Source organism: Rhipicephalus microplus, chromosome 4 (genome assembly GCF_043290135.1).
Source record: "Rhipicephalus microplus isolate Deutch F79 chromosome 4, USDA_Rmic, whole genome shotgun sequence".
Lineage (NCBI taxonomy): Eukaryota > Metazoa > Arthropoda > Arachnida > Ixodida > Ixodidae > Rhipicephalus > Rhipicephalus microplus.
The window spans coordinates 74,851,574-74,871,593 of NC_134703.1; the positions used below are offsets into that span (position 1 = coordinate 74,851,574).

The 20,020-nt window shown below is 46.7% G+C and overlaps 1 protein-coding gene across 1 annotated transcript in view; it reads left to right on the forward strand.

Annotated features, from left to right (window-relative positions):
• LOC119172728 (solute carrier organic anion transporter family member 4A1) overlaps window positions 1–19,289 on the forward strand; it is a 40,813-nt gene extending 21,524 nt beyond the window's left edge. The window contains exons 7-12 of the mRNA XM_075893103.1: window positions 4,995–5,084; window positions 6,848–7,046; window positions 13,775–13,931; window positions 16,473–16,725; window positions 17,675–17,877; window positions 19,110–19,289. Coding sequence (XP_075749218.1) covers window positions 4,995–5,084; window positions 6,848–7,046; window positions 13,775–13,931; window positions 16,473–16,725; window positions 17,675–17,877; window positions 19,110–19,289 — 1,082 coding nt within the window. The remainder of the gene's footprint in view (window positions 1–4,994; window positions 5,085–6,847; window positions 7,047–13,774; window positions 13,932–16,472; window positions 16,726–17,674; window positions 17,878–19,109) is intronic.
• The last annotated feature ends 731 nt before the right edge of the window (window positions 19,290–20,020 follow it).

Sequence of the window (20,020 nt, forward strand, 5' to 3'; positions counted from 1 at the left end):
TTTGCTATCGGGGCTTGGCAGACAGAAGAGAAGTGGGAGTAGGGTTCCTTATTCACAGAAACATAGCTGGCAACATAGAGGATTACTATAGCATTAATGAAAGGGTAGTAGGCATTGTAATTAAACTGAATAAAAGATACAAAATGAAGGTAGTACAAGCTTACGCGCCTACATCCAGCCATGATGACGCTTCAGTTGAAAGCTTCTATGAAGACGTGGAATCGGCAATGAGTAAGGTGAAAACACAGTATACTATAGTAATGGGCGACTTTAATGCAAAGGTAGGGAAGAAGCAGGCTGGAGACCAGGCAGTAGGAGATTATGGCATCGGCACTAGAAACGCCAGAGGAGAGCTACTAGTAGAATTCGCAGAACGCAATAATCTGCGTATTTTGAATACCTTCTACCGAAAACGAGAAAACCGCAAGTGGACATGGAGGAGCCCTAATGGCGTAAATAAGAACGAAATAGACTTTATAATGACTGCACACCCAGGAGTCGTGCAGGATGTGGAAGTGGTTGGCAAGGTAAGATGCAGTGACCATAGAATGGTACGGGCTCGAATCCGCCTAGACTTGAAGAAGGAACGACAGAAACTGATACGCAAGAACCAAATCAATGAGCTAGCACTGAGAGGGAAAGTACAGGAATTCAGAGTGTCACTGCAGAACAGGTACTCTGCTCTTAGCGAGGAAACCAACCTTAGCGTAGATACAATGAATGATAATCTGACGAGTATCATCACGGAGTGTGCAGTGGAAGTTGGAGGCAGGGTAGCTAGACAGGACACCGGCAAGCTTTCCCAGGAAACGAAGAACCTAATTAAGAAGCGTCAAATCATGAAAGTGTCAAGTACAACAGACAAAATAGAACTGGCAGAGCTTTCGAAGCTGATTAATAGACGTAAAGTATGCGATGTAAGAAGGTATAACATGGAGAGAATTGAGCACGCTCTGAAAAACGGAGGAAGCGTCAAAGCAGTGAAGAGGAAACTTGGGATAGGCAAAAGGCGGATGTATGCACTAAGGGACAAAGAAGGCAAATTAACTACCAATATGGATAGGATAGATAAAATAGCGGAGGAGTTTTACAGAGATTTGTACAGTAGCCGAGACAACCACGACCTTAATACTATAAGAACTAGCAGTAACCCAGACGACACCCCACCGATAATGATAGAAGTCAGAAAAGCTTTGGAGAGCATGCACAGAGGCAAAGCTGCTGGTGAGGATCAAGTAACATCAGACCTGCTGAAAGATGGAGGACAGATTGTGTTAGAAAAACTAGCCACTCTATTTACGAGGTGTCTCCTGACGGGAAAAGTACCAGAGTCTTGGAAGAACGCTAACATCATCTTAATACATAAGAAAGGAGATGACAAGGACTTGAAGAATTACAGGCCGATCAGCTTGCTGTCTGTAGTATACAAGCTATTTACAAAGGTAATTGCTAGCAGAGTAAAGAAAACATTAGAATTCAATCAACCAAAGGAACAAGCAGGATTTAGAACAGGCTACTCAACAATTGACCACATTCATACTATAAATCAGGTAATAGAGAAATGCTCAGAGTATAACCAACCACTATACATAGCCTTCATAGATTACGAGAAGGCGTTTGATTCAGTAGAAATATCAGCCATCATGCAGAAACTGCGGAATCAGGGCGTAGATGAAATATATATAAACATTCTGGAAGAAATCTACAGGGGATCAACTGCTACCATAGTGCTTCATAAAAAAAGCAACAGAATACCAATAAAGAAGGGTGTAAGGCAGGGGGACACAATCTCCCCAATGCTATTCACTGCGTGCTTACAGGACGTTTTCAGAAGCCTAGAATGGGAACAGTTAGGGATAAGAGTTAATGGAGAGTACCTCAGTAACCTGCGCTTCGCCGATGACATTGCATTGTTGAGTAACTCAGGGAACGAATTGCAACTCATGATTACAGAGTTAGACAAGGAGAGCAGAAAGGTGGGTCTTAAAATTAATCTGCAGAAAACGAAAGTAATGTACAACAACCTCGGAAAGGAGCAGCGCTTTGCGATAGGTAATAGTGCACTTGAAGTTGTAAAAGACTATGTCTACTTAGGACAGGTAATAACCGCAGAGCCTAACCACGAGATTGAAGTAACTAGAAGAATAAGAATGGGGTGGAGCACATTCGGCAGGCACTCTCAAATTATGACAAGTAGATTGCCACTGTCCCTCAAGAGGAAGGTATATAACAGCTGTATCTTGCCGGTACTTAGCTACGGAGCAGAAACCTGGAGACTCACAAAGAGGGTTCAACTTAAATTGAGGACGACGCAGCGAGCAATGGAAAGAAAAATGGTAGGTGTAACCTTAAGAGACAAGAAGAGAGCAGAGTGGATTAGGGGACAAACGGGAGTTAAGGATATCATAGCTGCAATAAAGAAGAGGAAATGGACATGGGCCGGGCATGTAGCACGTAGACAGGATAACCGCTGGTCATTAAGGGTCACCAACTGGATTCCCAGAGAAGGGAAGCGGGGTAGGGGGAGACAGAAGGTTAGGTGGGCAGATGAGATTAAGAAGTTTGCGGGTATAAATTGGCAACAGCAAGCACAGGACCGGGTTAACTGGCGGAACATGGGAGAGGCCTTTGTCCTGCAGTGGACGTAGACAGGCTGATGATGATGATGATGATGATGATGATGATAACACGAACCGAAAAACGATCTTTACATACCTAGTGGAATGATCATTGCAATTATTACAACTGCAATTGATATAATTATTGTATGTTGATATTAGTTAATATATGCTCGAATTGATATTTTATTGTATATGATATAGCTTGCACAATGTCAATGTGCTTGCAGCAGCTATAATATCGTCCAACGTGGATGTACCTACTGTTGACGCTTAGCGGCACATCTCCGTCACGGTGGCGAACGTCCACGAATAATTAGTAAACAATCCTAAATGGTAGCTTTAATAGTCAATGGTGAGAGCTTAATTACTGAAAGCTGCTTGAAAGCCAGAAAAGTGTCTCTGATTGCATAGAAAACTTGGATTAGGGTCGCCATCCCACGTCGTGCTAAAGAACGATTTAACGCCATCGCTGGACTGCAGGGAAATACACCGCGCTTCGGGTCCACGTTTTAGCCCGGCCGCAATTTTTCTCCGGTTGAGTGTAAGCGAGGAATGCGATGAGACAGCCACGCGAGGTGGGCGCGCCATCTTGGTCACCCCCTCGCGGAGTGTTCAGGCGTTTTTAAAACGCGCTGAATGAGACGGAACGTAGCACCGACGTGTTACAGGAGTAACTCGCGTAGGCCGCGGTCATGATGCATTACATTGCTTTTCTGCTTCCAGATGCCACACGACATTGTTAGCACGCTCACTGTGAGAGGAAAGTGTTAGATATAATGGCTTGTTTCTAATGTCTACATAGCGTGTGACCATGGTTCAGCGGACAGCGTGCCAGGTATCTGTAGGCGCTGAATGAGAGGCCGTGCGTTCCACCTTTTTTGGGGAGGAAGCTCCTCAGGATGTGGGTCGTTACGTCGTAGTAGTATTATGCTGTAGTAGTAGCCACGTTTTAAGAATTGCTCACTAGATGGCATTGTGTGCACATGTCCTTGCTAGTGATACTGCCAGACGGCGTCAGGGGTTTTGTATAGAAATTCACAGCATCTCCACAGATTGAATGATGACAGATGGAGTGAAGCGTCTATATGTCCGTCCGTCACAAAGAGACAGACATGCAGACAGACATGCAGGCGTACATACAGACGGACGGATGGACAGATGCTTCACCTCACTGATCATCGTTCCCTCCATAGATATGCTGTGAATTTTTCTTTATTGCAATGTTGGTACATTTGATACATATATACACATCATGTGCCACACATCACTGACCAGCGTAAGTAAGACTGGGTGCACTTACTTACTCTTTTTGATAGTTTCAGTGTGGGTAATATACCAAGGATTTCATCGCTTGCCCCTCAGTACTCCAACACTTCTCTGAGCTTCTAGACCTGTTTAACAAAACGGGCGTCAACTGATCCCACTTAGGTCTCAATATTTCGTATATCCTTACGTGACCTCTATATGCTATAAGACATAGAAACATGAAACAGTAATGAGGGACACTATTTTTTTCGAACAGGCAGAAAACGAATACCGAAAGCGTCAACTCGTAGATCCTTCTTTCATGTTCTCTGCAGGACAGTTCAATAAAATGCAACATACCAACAATGAATAAAAACATGTTCCACAGTTTCAGCTTCGTTACACAAAAGAGCGTTCACTCCCCATGGCACAAAAATATCTCCTTGTTCAAGCCATGCTTTTACAGGTAGCGTGCCCGTGTGCAATTTGAAGAAAGAAGGTTTAACGCTAGGTGGTACGAAAACCAAGAAACTATGCTCTCGTTTTTCAATGGCTAACGCCGCTGAGCTGCGGAGCTAGAGGTCAGCTGTTCGATTCCGCACGTCAGAAAACAGTTTTCTGTATTATTTTTTCCAAGGCTTTGATATTTATATACAAAAATATATGTATACGGGGCATGATGGCAGTGATGATCGCAGACGGCAAAAGGCAGTTGAGAGTAGCCACAAAGTGCTATAACTACATGGATTTCTTTCTTTGTATCTTAGTTCAGTGTATAAAATTTTCAGTCTTTGTTGGCATGAATTCTTCTCACGTGATTGGTTGGCCATCCTTTATAGCAGGCACACTGCCACTCTTACATGTTGATTTTACAAGGGGCTAACTACGGCAACCTAATAGCGACTCGAAACGTTGTAGACTTTAAAGACGTTAAAGACTTTACTTTCATATATACTCCAAAATAAGCATGGTAAAAGGGGGTAATGTTTTGAACGTTTTCGCAATATCTGTCACTTCCTTGGCCCTGTACGACGTACCTCCAAATACTTGGAGCTATCTATGACAATATACGGTGAAAGATCCTGCGACCGCTGAGTGGTAGCCTCAATACAGTGCTTTTTTTTACAGCAATGATCGGGTCCGGACTCACTGGATTTGCAACAAAAATCTTCATTTCCATGTTTGGCGTCTCTCCCACTCGGGCCTCAAGTCTTTTGGGTACGCACATGCGCCAACGTGCCAACGTGAATACTTCACGTGTTATTCAGAGACCACGTGACAGTCTGTGTTTACTCGTGATATGTACGTGAATTCATGGCACAACAAAACATAATTTAGGATATTCATTGGTATCGGCATACACAATAATGAAAAGATGATAAGCCTGCAAGAATGGTTGCAGTCAAAAACTTAAGCAGGATCAATGATATTTTTAATCCTGTTGATACTTACGCTGACCATGTCCGAATTTGATGTGTGTGTGTGTCAAAAGGCATTTGAAATAAAATATTGGTTTGGAGCCACACAATATTTCTTTGTTACTTTCTTAGGAGAGTAATCAGCATCTAAACTTTGTGTTCGGATCATTCACCGTCACATAGAAGCTGCGTGCCAGATACATACTTATCTCTGTACAAAGCGCTAAAAAGTGGTAAGCATAGCCACCATACAACACTGTTAAGGTTTATTTAGACTTTATCACCCGCAATGCACTTACTGGGTGTGTATTTTTCGGACTACCAGATATATACAGCACGTACAGAATCGCCATGCTCTTAAGAAATACAGGAAATGACAAACTGAATACAGAAAAATTGATTTGATTGATATGTGAGGTTTAACGTTCCAAAACTACCATATGAATCTGACAGACGCCGTAGTGGAGGGCTTTGGGAATTTAGACCACCTGGAGTTCTTTAACGTGCACCCAAATGTGAGAAAACGGGCCTGCAGCATTTTCGCCTCCATCGAAAATGCAGCCGCCTCAGCCGGGATTCGATCCCACCGACGTGCGGGTCAGCAGCCGAGTGCCTCAGCTACTAGACCGCGGCGGGGCTGAATACTGAACAAGCCAGAATAGAAGTTTGTATTGCGTCACGCCACGTGTCTTGGTCAAAATTCTTAGCCCTTCTGTTGACAATCTTCTGACTACATTCAAATCAGTTACATAATATTAATAATTGTTGGGATTCAACGTCTGAAAGCCATGATATGATATTCAGGATACTGTAGTGGAGAATTCGGAAAATTTAGACAACATAGGGCGTTGAACGTGCACTTAAGTTCAAGAACTCGGGCCCAAAACATTCTGTCTTTATGAAAAATGTGGTCGTTGCGGCTGGGAAGGATTCTATGCCGCCGCCATCAGGAGAACAATCGAAAAACCTTCACGACTACACCATTGTGGTGGGTAAAATAAAGTGATAAAAAAAGAATAGTGAGAGCCTAAGGAAATTGCTCTTCAATAAAAATACCTTACGAATACTAATCTAATAAACAAAATTCAATTGACTTATTTTAATACATTCCACAAACACGAGGTCATCAGGCAGATTCATAAATAAGTTGCAAACTATAGCACAGAGATGAAGCAGTGGCTACGATGCTCGGCTTCTGACCCGAAGGTTGCGGGTTCGATACCGGCCGCGGCAGTTGCATTTCGATGGAGGCGAAATAGTATAGGGGCCTGTAGACTGTACCATGTCAGTGCAGGTTAAATAACATCAGTTGGTAAAAATTTTCGGAGCCCTCCACAACGGCTTCCCTCATAATCTTATCTTGGTTTTGGGACGTAAAACCTATCATACTGTTACAGCACAGAGAACAAAAAACGCATTTTTAAGCATTATTTCTTATATGCCTCAGCTGCTCGTATAAGTCATGTTTGACATTGTCCGTGCCACCGCACGCTGTATTCTTCCATAAGAAGACAATTGGCGCACTTGTCGCTACAACTTGTGGATCACATGTTTTTGGCGCAGGTATGGTGGCGGTGCCCAGCGCGTGTGGTGGCACCGTTCTCGGCGGATACGCCATCACCAAGTTCAACATGAAATCGCCGACCATCGTGCGATACTGCGCCATCCTGGCGCTCGTTCCGTGGTTCACGATGTTCGCGTTCCTGCAGTCATGTCCCAGCAGGCATAGCGCGATCATGAATGCCACCGGCGCATCTAGTGTGTAAGCTTTTCTTTTTTCATTCGCCGAGGAGCGAGATGCGCAGTTTAGCGGAGTTAGTTATGCTAGCGACATAAAGTTTATAACATTTGATGCCTTATCATACTCTGCAAGTAGCCAGTGATGCAAAAGCTCAACAGTTCATCATCATGAGCCCGACTGAGACCACTGCGGACCGAAGGCCTCTCCCATGATGCGCCAATCGACCCCGTCCCGTGCTTTCTGCTGCCACGCTCGACCTGCAAACTTTTTAATCTCATCGACCCACCTAAAAATTAACAATTCACAATCAACAGTTCAACCATTACGGGCGTCAAAACAATTAACGCAACAGAATCAACACGTGACGAAATCATCGGTCATGACTTTATCAGTACGTCGCATGGTGACGTAACCTCGTGACATCATCGCTTGTTGAAAGGTGGGCCGATATTGGAGGAACTTTAGATGCAGAAAGCCAACAGGCTGGTTGGTGGGTCTTTATTATTATCTGGGAAACCAAGATATTGTGACAGGGCAAGGTCTAGGCTTACAGGATAGCGTCCACCGAGAATCGGCAGCCGAACAAGATGTCTGAGTTGCCTCTCGCGCAAGCGCCTAACGTACAGGCGTCTTCTTCATCTTCGCTAAGTGCCACGCTTGCTCCTGTCGATGATTCACCGTAAAATCACTCCCCTGTGGCGGAAGCGCCGTCACGGCGCTTAGTACGGCGGCGACAAACGAGGAGGGTGATACGGTTTGAGTCTGGAAACGTGTACAACGTCTGTCTGGAGTGAGGTGGTCGAAGAGGCATTGTTTAGGGGTGCGATCTCGTAGGTCACGTCACTAAGTTGTAACACTTTGTAGGGGCCATGGTAGTGTGATAGTAGCTTCTCTGATAAGCAGACTTGTCGGTTTGGTGTCCAGAGAAGTACCAGAGACCCCAGTGAGAAGTGCACGCTTTGGTGGCGACTGTAATAGCGGTTTTTTTGGTGCGCTTGCGACAAGTGCCGCCGATCACGGGCAAGCTGACGGGCTGCATGGGCTCGAGAAACGACATCGCTGGCGTACTCAGTAGGCAAGGGGGCAGCCGAAGGAAGGAGCGTGTCAAATTGTAATGCTGGATGTCGGCCAAATAGCAAATAAAACGGCGAATAACTAGCTGTGTCGTGCCATGAAGAATTGTACGCGAACGTGACAAAGGGGAGTGCTTTGTCCCAGTCACGGTGATCTGGCGAAACGTACATTGACAGCATCTGCGTCAGCGTTCGGTTCAGACGCTCGGTCAATCCATTTGTCTGTGGATGATAAGTGGTGGTAAGCTTGTGCTCAGTGGAGCAGGCGCGGAGAATGTCATCCACAACACGTGAAAGAAAGTACCTTCCTCGATCAGTAAGCAGCTGCCACGGAGCGCCGTGATGAAGAATGACTTCATACAAGAGAAAGTCAGTGACGTCAGTGGAACAGCTTGTCGGCAGTGCTTTAGTGATGGCAAAGCGTGTGGCATAGTCTGTGGCGACTGCAACCCACTTATTTCCGGAGGTGGACGTAGGAAACGGGCCCAACAGGTCAAGGCCAACACGGAAGAATGGTTCTGTCGGTATGTCAATGGGCTGTAGGAGGCCAGACGGTAGCACAGAGGGGCGCTTGCGGCATTGGCAGCAGTCGCAAGCAGTGACGTAGCGAATCACAGAACGATACAGTCCGGGCCAGAAAAAGCGACGTCGCACACGATCGTAGGTACGAGAGACGCCTAGGTGACCGGCTGTAGGTACGTCATGTAGTTGTTCGAGAACGCTGGTACGCAGGTGATGGGGAAGCACGAGTAGTAATTCCGGGCAATCAGCGTTGAAGCTGTGACGGTACAGAATGTTGTCGTGCTGTTCGAACAGGCGAATGGAAGGGTCTGTTGGAGCAGAGGTCAGACGCTCGATGATGGAGAGTAACGACGGGTCACATCGTTGTTCGGTGGAGATATCACCCAAAGCGTGGATGGAGAGAACGCAGGGGTCTGAATCAAGGTCTGTCAAGTCGGGCGTTTTAACCGGATAACGTGGCAAACAGTCTGCGTCTTTGTGCAGGCGTCCCGACTTGTAGTGGACCACGAATGAGTATTCTTGCAGACGGAGCGCCCAGTGACCAAGACGTCCAGATGGGTCCTTTAGCGATGACAGCCCGCAAAGAGCGTGATGGTCCGTAACAGTGAAAAATGTTCGGCCATACAGGTAAGGCCTGAATTTCGCCACGGCCCACACTAAAGCTAGGCATTCACGCTCAGTGATGGAGAACTTCCGTTCGGCAGGTGAAAGAAGACTGGCGTAAGCAATCACGTGGTCCTTCCCGTGCTGTCGTTGGCCAAGACCGCTCCAATTCCATGGCCACTGGCATCGGTCCGAAGCTCTGTAGGTGATGCAGGGTCGAAATGGGGCAGTATTGGTGGCGTAGTCAGCAGATGGATAAGAGCCTAAAAGGCGTCCGCTTGCTCTATACCCCATGCGAAGGGAACGCCCTTCTTTATGAGATCAGTAAACGGTCGAGCGATTTCGGCGAAGTTGTGGACAAATCGACGAAAATAGGAACACAGCCCTACAAAACTTCGGACGTCCTTGGTTGAGCGTGGTTCAGTAAATTGTTGTACTGCTCGCACCTTTTCGGGATCTGGTTGAACACGATCGGCACTGACAAGGTGGCTGAGTATGGTGATTTGGCAACATCCGAAATGGCATTTTGCAGAATTGAGCTGGAGAGCAGCTCTTCGAAAAACATCCAGAACGGCTGACAGACGTGTTATATGGCTGTAAAAGGTAGGTGTAAAGACGCAGACATCGTCCAAGTAACATAAGCAGATGACCACTTATATCCTTGGAGAAGGGAGTCCATCATTCGCCCGAAAGTTGCCGGTGCATTACACAGTCCAAACGGCATGACTTTGAACTGGTAGAGGCCGTCGGGCGTAACGAAAGCGGTTTTTTCACGATCCATGGGGTCGACGGAAATTTGCCAATAGCCGGACCGAAGGTCGATAGACGAAAAGTATTGGGCACCATGGAGGCAATCGAGGGCGTTATCAATCCGAGGCAAAGGGTAGACATCTTTGTGGGTCACTTTATTTAAATGGCGATAGTCCACGCAAAAGCGCCAGCTGCCATCCTTCTTCTCAACGAGCATGACTGGGGAGGCCCAGGGGCTGGATGAGGGTTCTATTACGTCTTTAGTAATCATTTTGTCCACTTCATTCTGAATTACTTGGCGTTCCTTGTGAGATACGCGATATGGACGCCGCCGTATAGGACTGGCATCACCAGTGTTGATCCGGTGAGTCACTGCAGTTGTTTGGCTGAGAGGGCGGTGGTCAAAGTCGAAAACGACTCTGTATGATGTTAGGAGACTACGGAGGCTGGCAGCTTGCACTGCAGTGAGGTCGGGAGCAATCATCTAGTTCATGTCATCTGCAGGCAGAGTGTAATTGCGGCCAAGACAGGGGGATGTAGTATTGATGTCCAAAATAATAACGTTGCACCTGTCAAGTGGAGATAGGGTGGCCAAAGACATGTCTTGCGCAATAACTTGAGTCAAGAGACTCGCGTTGAGAAGTGGTATAACCACTGTATTATTAGCGACGGCGACAACAATGTGAGCAAGGGCGACGTCTCGGGCCATCAGTACGTCGACTATATGAGTGACAAGTTAGTCACCATCGGGCGCATGACGTGAGCACGACAAAGTGACATATGTAGCAGCTTGCGGGAGCAAGCGAACGTGGTGAGGAGAGCATAAACGGGGAGAATAGTCAGCTGGAAAATCGGCAAACTGCGGCAGTTCAAGCTGAAGAGCACCAGTGGCACAATCAATGAGCGCAGAATGACGTGACAGGAAGTCCAAACCAAGTATTAGGTCATGAGGACACATTTCAATGACGGCAAACTGAACTAATGTAGGATGACCGGCAATGGACACACGGGCCGTGCACAACCCTTGAACATCAGGGGTCCTCCCATCAGCGACACGAAGTTTGTGGGAAGCGGTAGGCGTGAGCACTTTATGTAGGCGTCGGCGAAGGTTCGCGCTCATTACAGAAATGTGCGCTCCAGTATCTATAAGGGCAGAAATAGCTACACCGTCAACGGCAACGTCTAACAAATTTTGTCTCTTCGGAAGCGTCAAGAGAGGACTTGTGGAGGGAGTCAAAAATGCAGCGTCACCTCTGGGCGCTGCACCGTTTAGTTTTCCGGGTAGGCAGGAGCGGGGTTGAATGGGGACGACGGCCTGCGAGTCTGCGGTGAGCGAGATGACTGGCGACGTCCTGGAGGCGAACGCGACTGATGACCATGCGGTGTCGGAAATCGGCTGTTGAACCTTCTGTAGTTGTTTTGCGGAGAAGGCTGCGTGGCAGACGCGAAGCGGGTGCTGTCCTGCCGGTAGTGAGGTTGAGATGAAGTCCGAGGTGGCGAGGACCAGTGGTAATTGCAGTAACGGACGACATGACCGATGCGTTGGCAATGAAAACAAATTGGTTGATTGTCGGCGGTTCTCCACGCAGCAAGGTCGCGAGATCGGGCCGTAAACTGCTGCTCGTGATAGGACGAGGGTGGACGCCATGAAGCTCGCTGCGGGCTGGGCAAAGCGCACACCGAGGGAATACCTATGCTGGCGAGTTCTTGGCGGACGATGGCTTGAACCATGTTAGAAGTCAGTGGGGTGGTGTCACTTGCAGCGGTGTGAGCCGGAGCAGAGGCAATGACTTCAAGTTCACGCCGTACAATTCGGGTCATCTGATCCGTAGAATCTAGAGGTGGTGGCTGTGTTCTTGCAGGGTCTTCGCAAGATAATGTTGCAGCCGTATTCGGAAGGCGGGTAAACACGCTGTTTATCCGCCGGCTCTCCGCTTGCTCAAAGCGCTGACATTCTTTTATAATGGCGTCCACTGTTGAGAAATTTTTGCAGATGAGGAGGTTGAATGCGTCATCCGCAATCCCCTTAAGAATATGCCCAAACTTGTCAGCCTCCGGCATCTCGGCATTGGCTTTGCGACACAACGACAACATATCTTCTATATAGGAGACGTAAGACTCGGTCGAGGTCTGCGCCCGAGACGGGAGCATTTTGTTCGCGGCCATTTTTCTTCCAATCGGCTTTCCGAACAGGTCCAACATTTTCTCCCTGCACACTGCCCAACTCCCAAGTTCTGTTTCATGGTTCTCATACCACGATTTGGCGGTTCCTCTAAGATAGAATAACAGGTTTGCCAGCATAAGAGTCGGGCCCCGTCGGTATCGAGTACTCACACGTTCGTACTCTGCCAGCCAATCTTCAACGTCAACTTCATCTGGGTCGCCGGAACCGCTGAACGTGCCAGGATCCCGCGGGGGTTCGAGCACGACGGTTGTGGTCGCAGAAGGAGATGTAGTTACCGCATCATCTCCGGCCGCAGGAACACCAGGAGCAGATGCAGACGCCGTACTCTCCATCATTGTTGTGGAATGACCCTTCAAACGTCGGCCGCTGCGAAGTTCCGTTACGAGGCGGTTACCCAGCACCTCCACCAAATGTGACGGGGCGAGGTCTAGGCTTACAGGATAGCGTCCACCGAGGATCGGCAGCCGAACAAGATGTCTGAGTTGCCTCTCTCGCAAGCGCCTAACGCACAGGCGTCTTCTTCATCTTCGCTAAGTGCCACGCTTGCTCCTGTAGATAATGCAACGTAACAATATGATGAAGGGAGACGCCATCATGGAGGGCTCCAGCAATTTCAGTCATCTGGTGTTTTTTAACGTGCACTGACACATGGACCTCTACCATTTCACCTCAACGAACATAGGACCACCGCGGCTGGTATCAAACCCGCGACTTTCAGAATCAGCCACCGAGCACCAAAACCACTGTTCTACCGAGGCGCATTGAGGCGGGGGATGGCATCAAAACGATAAACCGAGAGTAAAAGAAAAGAGTGCTTTCGCCACCGAGTAGGCTTAAAAAATACATAACGGACCGCTTGAACCTATTCATTTAACCTGCGTTCTGTAACCGGGTCTAGTCTCCACAATGATGTCAAAAGTTCCGGCCCTGTCGAACGTGTAATAAATAGGTGCTCTGAATCGGTAACTGTTTGTACGAATAGTAGTAGGGCTAGGTTTACGGACCCATGGTAACTTGTCCACCGGTTTCAAGCATTATTGACATCTGTTGACATTGAGTGATGACTAAGCTACAAATCATGCTTTCAATTCGAGCCCAGGCGCCATTTTGACAGAAGTGTTGGTCCGCTTCGTTTATTCAAAGCTTAAATGCGCTACTTGAGTAAAACGCAAAACAGTTGCGTCACTCATTTATCTTATTACATTAACTTATAGTTGGAGCTACAAATTTAGCGTGAATCATGTCGATGACTGGAAAGGAGTTAATGGATGTTAATTTTCTTCTTCACTGTGTCACAACGAGTACAGTGACATGCATAAGTGAAAATACTGTATGACAGCTTCGGTTCTTGAAACAAAAACAAATAAAGAATAGCTTACAACAACACGAACATAAAAAAAAGAACACAGCAACGTGCGCTAACAATAATTGTATAATAAGTGGGTACCTGAATTGTTAAAAAAACCAGCTGATACGCCTATCATCTGATTAGGCTGCATTACCATTTGGCAGTCATATTGATTGTTTCTAATGGTCAATGACATAACGATTTATTCGCTGGCAATTGTCCACGTACAATAAAGAGAAGTTGCAGAAATGCCCAATGTTACACGCAGCCCGAAGCTGGTATTCGGTGACCTGGAACGAAGCTGCAACGCGCACTGCAACTGCTCCGGTGTGGATTACAACCCTCTTTGCGGAACCGATAACTTGACCTATTACTCGCCCTGCATCGCCGGATGTGCGGAAGTGAGACGCTATGAGAAGACCAAGGTGAGCGAGTCTTTCTGCGCAGCTTGCGCCGCTTTATAAGTAAACATGAACTATAACAAACTCGCCCAACTAACAACGTTACAGAATTTCATTCAGCGCAGTTGTTCCAGCGCGTAACCCTTTAGTATAAAACGAAAGTTCGATGTCGATCAGAATGTCAGTCGAGAGAATGTTCAATAGCGACTACTGCTTTCGTCAGAACAGCTGACGTCGGCAACTACTTGCGAGGAGTAGAATAGGGAACCAGCGCTGGAGTTTCCTCGGCCGCCCTGGTGGTACGAGCGCGCACTTTCCAGCCACTTCAGCCCATGTGAGTGGCAGCTGGTAGAGGGGTTGCATGTGCGTATCCCCGTAACGAAACCAAAGAGCGCTGACGGTACTCCTGCGCATTAATAATATGTAGAAAGAGGGAGGACCTATCCGTCTATGGTTTTCCTTCTTCATCATATCAAGTGGTCAGGCGAGCAAAGTATGTTCAGCTCTCGTTCTCCTGCCTAGTAGTGTCGGGCTGGTTTCTAAACCAAATGGTGCGTGTCTTCTATATTTATTTGACAGTGAAGATCGCGACCTCTGGAAACCAGGACCAAACAGTCGAATTCAAACGGCGTTTTGACGGAAATAAAACGACCGTATTATGCAGCAAGTCGCATATATATTTTTTTATCTCACCCACTCAGCGGTGCGTCATGTACCTCTGGACTAGCAAAGTTTCTCATACATCATTCTATCTGACCACCATTATTAAACTTCATCTCATACCACCACGTGAAATGAATGATATGATATGCAGGTATAGTCAATTTATTTGTTAACAGTTACGTATAAAAGAAAGCTGCCTTGCCTGAAAGATTTGTGCGGGGGTGGGTTTTACGCCTGTGAACTGTTATCAAAGATACTCTTGCGGTGAATACTCGATGCTGAACTGTCGCTGTTTACATTAGTTTGTGCTGATGAGAAAGTTCTTGTTACGAAGAAAGCAGCAGACTATATGTACACTCGAAGCTTAGCTTTCTGGAGTCAGCCGATGCGGTAAGCTTTTTTTTTTTTCAATGACTGCCGTGGCTGACATCGCAATATATGCCTTGCTTGAGAAGTATCAAATGTCTTCAATTTTTACTCGTCGTATAGTTTGTCTAACATTCTTTTTCAGTTTTTCCGCTTGCCCGTGTCAGATTAAAATAAAGGGCGAGCTGTACATCAACAATTGCTAGGCTTCCATGTACCAAACAAGATTATTCTGAGGCACACTGTAGTGTGGGTATCAGGATTAATTGTGACCACTTGAGGTTCTCCCATGCACACATATATCTTGGTTCACAGGTGCTTTTTGCATTTTACACCACGCATGCTGTGCTGCTACGGTGGTTTGCTGGACAATCGTCCCGAGGCATAGATACAGCGAACAAAGCGTACATACGATGCCATAAAAAAAAAGTTGACGCAGCTACCACTTCTTTTGCTTTTGTTTTGTTTTACTACATATGTGGGCAGGGTGGTATTGTCGCAGCATGAGCTTATCGATGAAGACATGTCAGCCTGCACCAGCTTAACACAAATACCAACATGCAAGCAGAAAATATGGACGTCATCACGGCATTGCACTGTCCCTTCAATGCTATATTCATAGGCGCAGTCCGCTTTGTATGGGACTTCTCTCCGTTTTTCATTGCTTTTTATGCGAGAGTAGCCTTCGGGCAAAGGTATTTTTCTAAACCACAGTGCAGTATTACTGGCGCAATGGCTTTTCGAGCTGTTCGTTCCAAAATGAAGCACAGCAGCGGTTCACGCACGTTTTTAGCGCGGTGGAACGCGGGTGGTCGTCTGGGCGCCAGCGGCTGAGTTGTGTCGTAACTCTCCGCCAGGTGGTCTTTTCGGCACGCCACCTATCGAGCGCCAGTCTCCCATATCGTATGCCGAACCACAGCCATGCTCGGACTGACTTCATTCTTAGAAAACACATCAAGATTGTTTTGTACGGCATGGTTTTGGCCTTTATGGCACATCACCTCGACATATTCAGCAGCGCACGGAAACGAGATACAAAAAGAAAGGATTGTATACAGGACAACCACTTCTCGTTCTGGAGTCGTTTTTTTTCTTCTTGTTTTATTTCTGGATACTGCATCACACGCTCACATGAACCTTCAGCAACCCACCCTTTCTTTCGTTAAACTATGGCACATGTTTGGTACAACTGCAGAGAGATAGCGTGACCAAGTGTGTGTATTTTTAGCGCTTGTTTCATCATGTAGAATTAACCACGAACTAACAGTAACCAAGCAATAACACGCGATATAAAATCGTTCACCACGCAGTGAGAGCATGTTTCAGCGACTAATGAATGGAGGTGGGGGGATTGGTGAGGTGGCAGAGACTGGTTTCACTTATGCCAGTAAGGCGACACGAGTGCTTGACGCGAGAGTAGGTTGTTGGTCTCAACGTTGACCACTGCGGCCATAGTGGCGGAGTAAACCCCCGAGCTCGAAACTCTCACGACGACGCGATTTGAAAGGCTCGCAATCTCTTCAGCTCTACACGCAGTGCACCTGCGTAAACGGGCCGACGCTGCACATGACCGCCGAGAGCAACGACACCGTGTACGACTACATGGGCAAGCGAGACCCCTGCGACGCCGACTGTGGCCTCGTGTTCGTCTACGCGGGCGCCATATTCATCGCCCTGTTCTTCACCTTCCTCCTCGTAGTGCCCGCTCTGACGGCCATGCTGCGCTCCCTCGAAGAAGACATCAAGTCCACCGGAATAGGGGTCAACTATGTCCTCATGAGGATATTCGGTACGCGACTACGAGTGCTGGGTTGATTCGTCTCATCAATGTGTACAAGAAGTCGAGGCGGAAAGAGCAGAGTACATACGGTTATCTACGAAGAATAAACGAATGAAACACGTTTGCGACGTGGCTTTAGTGAAATTCTATTGGTAATAAGGTATAAAGGATTCAGAAAAACGAATTGACCAATTTTTTCATTATACAACTTTCACGAACACACGCACACGCACACGCACACGCACGCGCACACACACACACACACACACACACACACACACACACACACACACACACACACACACACACACACACACACACACACACACACACACACACACACGAGAATATTTACTCTAAATGTTAGCCTATATGAATCAAAACGCAGGAGAAATGTTTCAGTTTATTCGACTCACCTGTTTCTCGTGCAAAAAAAGCAAACAAACAAGTGAAACAAAATCAAGACGTAGCGAGTAAGAGCGAACGCAAAGATCGCGCAAAGAGCAAAAATTATAGCACGCAAAAAACAACAAAAGAACAAAGTTTGGCTGTAGCGACCGTGTAGCACAAGCGACTTCTGTCGTACTCCTGGTATAAATACACGCGTTCGGGCGTCCTGATAAAGCTCCTCACGCAAATATTTGCCATCTTCTTTCAAGTCTGTTTCATCTTATAATCAAGCCATCGGATATGACACTCATGTGGGTAGGCATGCAGCATGAAAACCGATACCCTAAGAAAAGTTTTTCACGTGAATTGGTGAGCTCAAAGCACCTGTGTATGAAGACTCACAGAATCGCTATTTGGTATAATCAATACTCATCAGACGGTACTGCAACTTTAGTGCATAGACAGAAATTTTACTTACGCGTGATGTAACAATGTAACATACCCGTGCTCACTTGAGTGTTTAGACAAAACTAAGGATCCTCACGGCATTTTGATTGTCGCTTTGCAGGGACCATACCGGGTCCCATAGTGTTCGGCCACTTAATAGACCAAAGCTGCATTTTGTGGCAAACCACGTGCAGCGGTGGAACTGGGGCGTGCGCTATTTACGAGAACAGCGAAATGGGCGTCAACCTGTTCCGTGTCATGATCGTCGTCAAGTCTGCCGCCATAATGTTCTTCTTCTGCGCGTCGCTAAGCACCAAGGCTGAGGCAAGCAGAAAGTCTATTCTCAAAGCGAGTGTCGTGCGCACGCATTCTTGCACTATCAGGCATAGCATGGTAAATGAATTTTCGAGACATGAATTTTCATGCAGTTTTTTCTTCAGATATTTTCACTTCAATTTTAACGCAATAGTGCTGCTAGTTTTGTAGAAATGCGGGCGTTGGCGTCGGTGTCCTTTGTAGGGAGCAAAAAATCGTGATATTGTGCGTGGAAATAACGTTATGCTTTATAAGCCCAGGCGTCCTGTATGCAAGCTTCCCGGTAAAACATTTTATGCCCCAGTAATATTGCGTCGTAGAAGCCATCAGACGTCAGAACATGCTATTATCAGTCCGACTTCATGGTTTAATACCAGCCACCCATGACAAGAGACCACTTAGTGGGTGAATAGACAGTTCGAAAACATTCCATGCGCATTGGGGCATTTCTTGCGCATCGGGGTGTGACAAAAGACCACGTAATGGGAGAATAGCTAGTTCGAAAACATTTCCTGCGCATCGGGATATGAAACTAGCTACTCGTTGCACAAAATACAGTCATATTCGAAAGCTTTACTGATTTAGGCTACTTTCAACTTTATCAATTACTTTGTAGAAATGGACAATTTAGAATTCTAGAATAATTAAACAAAAAAAAGTATGCCCTAAGTAAACGCAATGACCAGGATATCGCTATCGTGTTCAACTCTTGAAGGAGAAGCTTAAGGATCTCAATTTTTTTAATGCACTTTGTCATGTAGCAGGATCATGCAGAGGATAGAGGACCAAAAGCAGGGCTAACAATGCTCAGAATCAGTAAGAAAATGCACTACTTTTACCGAAATTCGAGACATATATATGAACCACATAACCCCTTTCTGAAATATGTGACTGATGCCCACTTCGCGCTAGAGAGAGTGCCATCTCCATTAGACTGCATGATTAACGTGGTGATTACGTGTACCAGGAAAATCACTGTGTTGCCAGTGCTACACACTTCCTTAGGTTTAACTGTGGTGGAACTGCATTAGGCGCAGTATTGGGAACGACAGTAAGACCTGCAGAAGATCGACGCTTTTCTTTCTTTTTTTTGAAATGAAGAAAAGCGCAACTTAATAAACATCTACAAAACGCAGGAATAAGTTAGGCGTAAGTTGGTTTGCCAGTTTAAAATTAACTTCGAGAATTCGGGACGAGTGCATAGATCGAGGTTTTCGGTAAATCGATCGTTTCATCAACAGGACATCATTGAACCCGTGTCCGGAGGAACAGCTCTAGAAGGGGAGGCTGGTGACCACGGAGGTACGAAGGATCGAGGAGATTCTCCTGACGACCTTGCCAACGGGGACCGTGTTGATGACGGGGACCATGGCGATGATAGGGACGACAAGCTCCTCAACGAAGACGACAACAGAAACTAGGACGCACAGCGCAGCTATTTCGGAAATAAAGAGAACCATATTGATTACTAAGCGAACAAAATGAAGCAGTGCGTCACACTGACCATCTATTACACAATCAAAGGAACTCTTATTTTGCCGTCGTGCAGTTGAGGTTGTTGTAATATAACGTGTAGCTGTAGTATCCAACTACTTTCAGATGTGTGCTCGGTGGTCGAGACCAGTTTCGCTTATAACCCAAGCCTCGATCGTAACTCATTCTGTGTAAAGTCGCTTGATCTAATTCTGGTAAGATATGCAGCGCCAGCTCCTGCGCGTCCTAACGACTCGTGACCATCTCTACCGTTAACGCAAAATAGAGGATTACTTCATCACGACATCAATAAGGTTTCGCCCCGAATCAGCGGTTTTAGAACGTTGTGTAGCCGTAGTCAAAGGCAGCGTAGCAAACAACAGATGTATTGAGACGCCCGGTTTTTTAGGGGCGCAGCTCCTCTTGCTCAGGGCAACTCCTTCGGCGCACCGTCACCAGTCTTTGTCGAGACGAGCACGAGCACAAGTCTTTTCGGTGCACTTCCTTTCTGATTGCTGTGAGCTCAGTGCACATCTCCGCGCAGCTAACCATCATAAATACCCTGGAATTGAAGTTAGCGGCGCGGAAAGCCCGCAGCGCGGCTGCAATGCGGGCCCTCCGCCAAGGGTATAGCGGTGAGAGCTCGCCAAAACATCTTCCCAAAAGGAACCCTGATGGG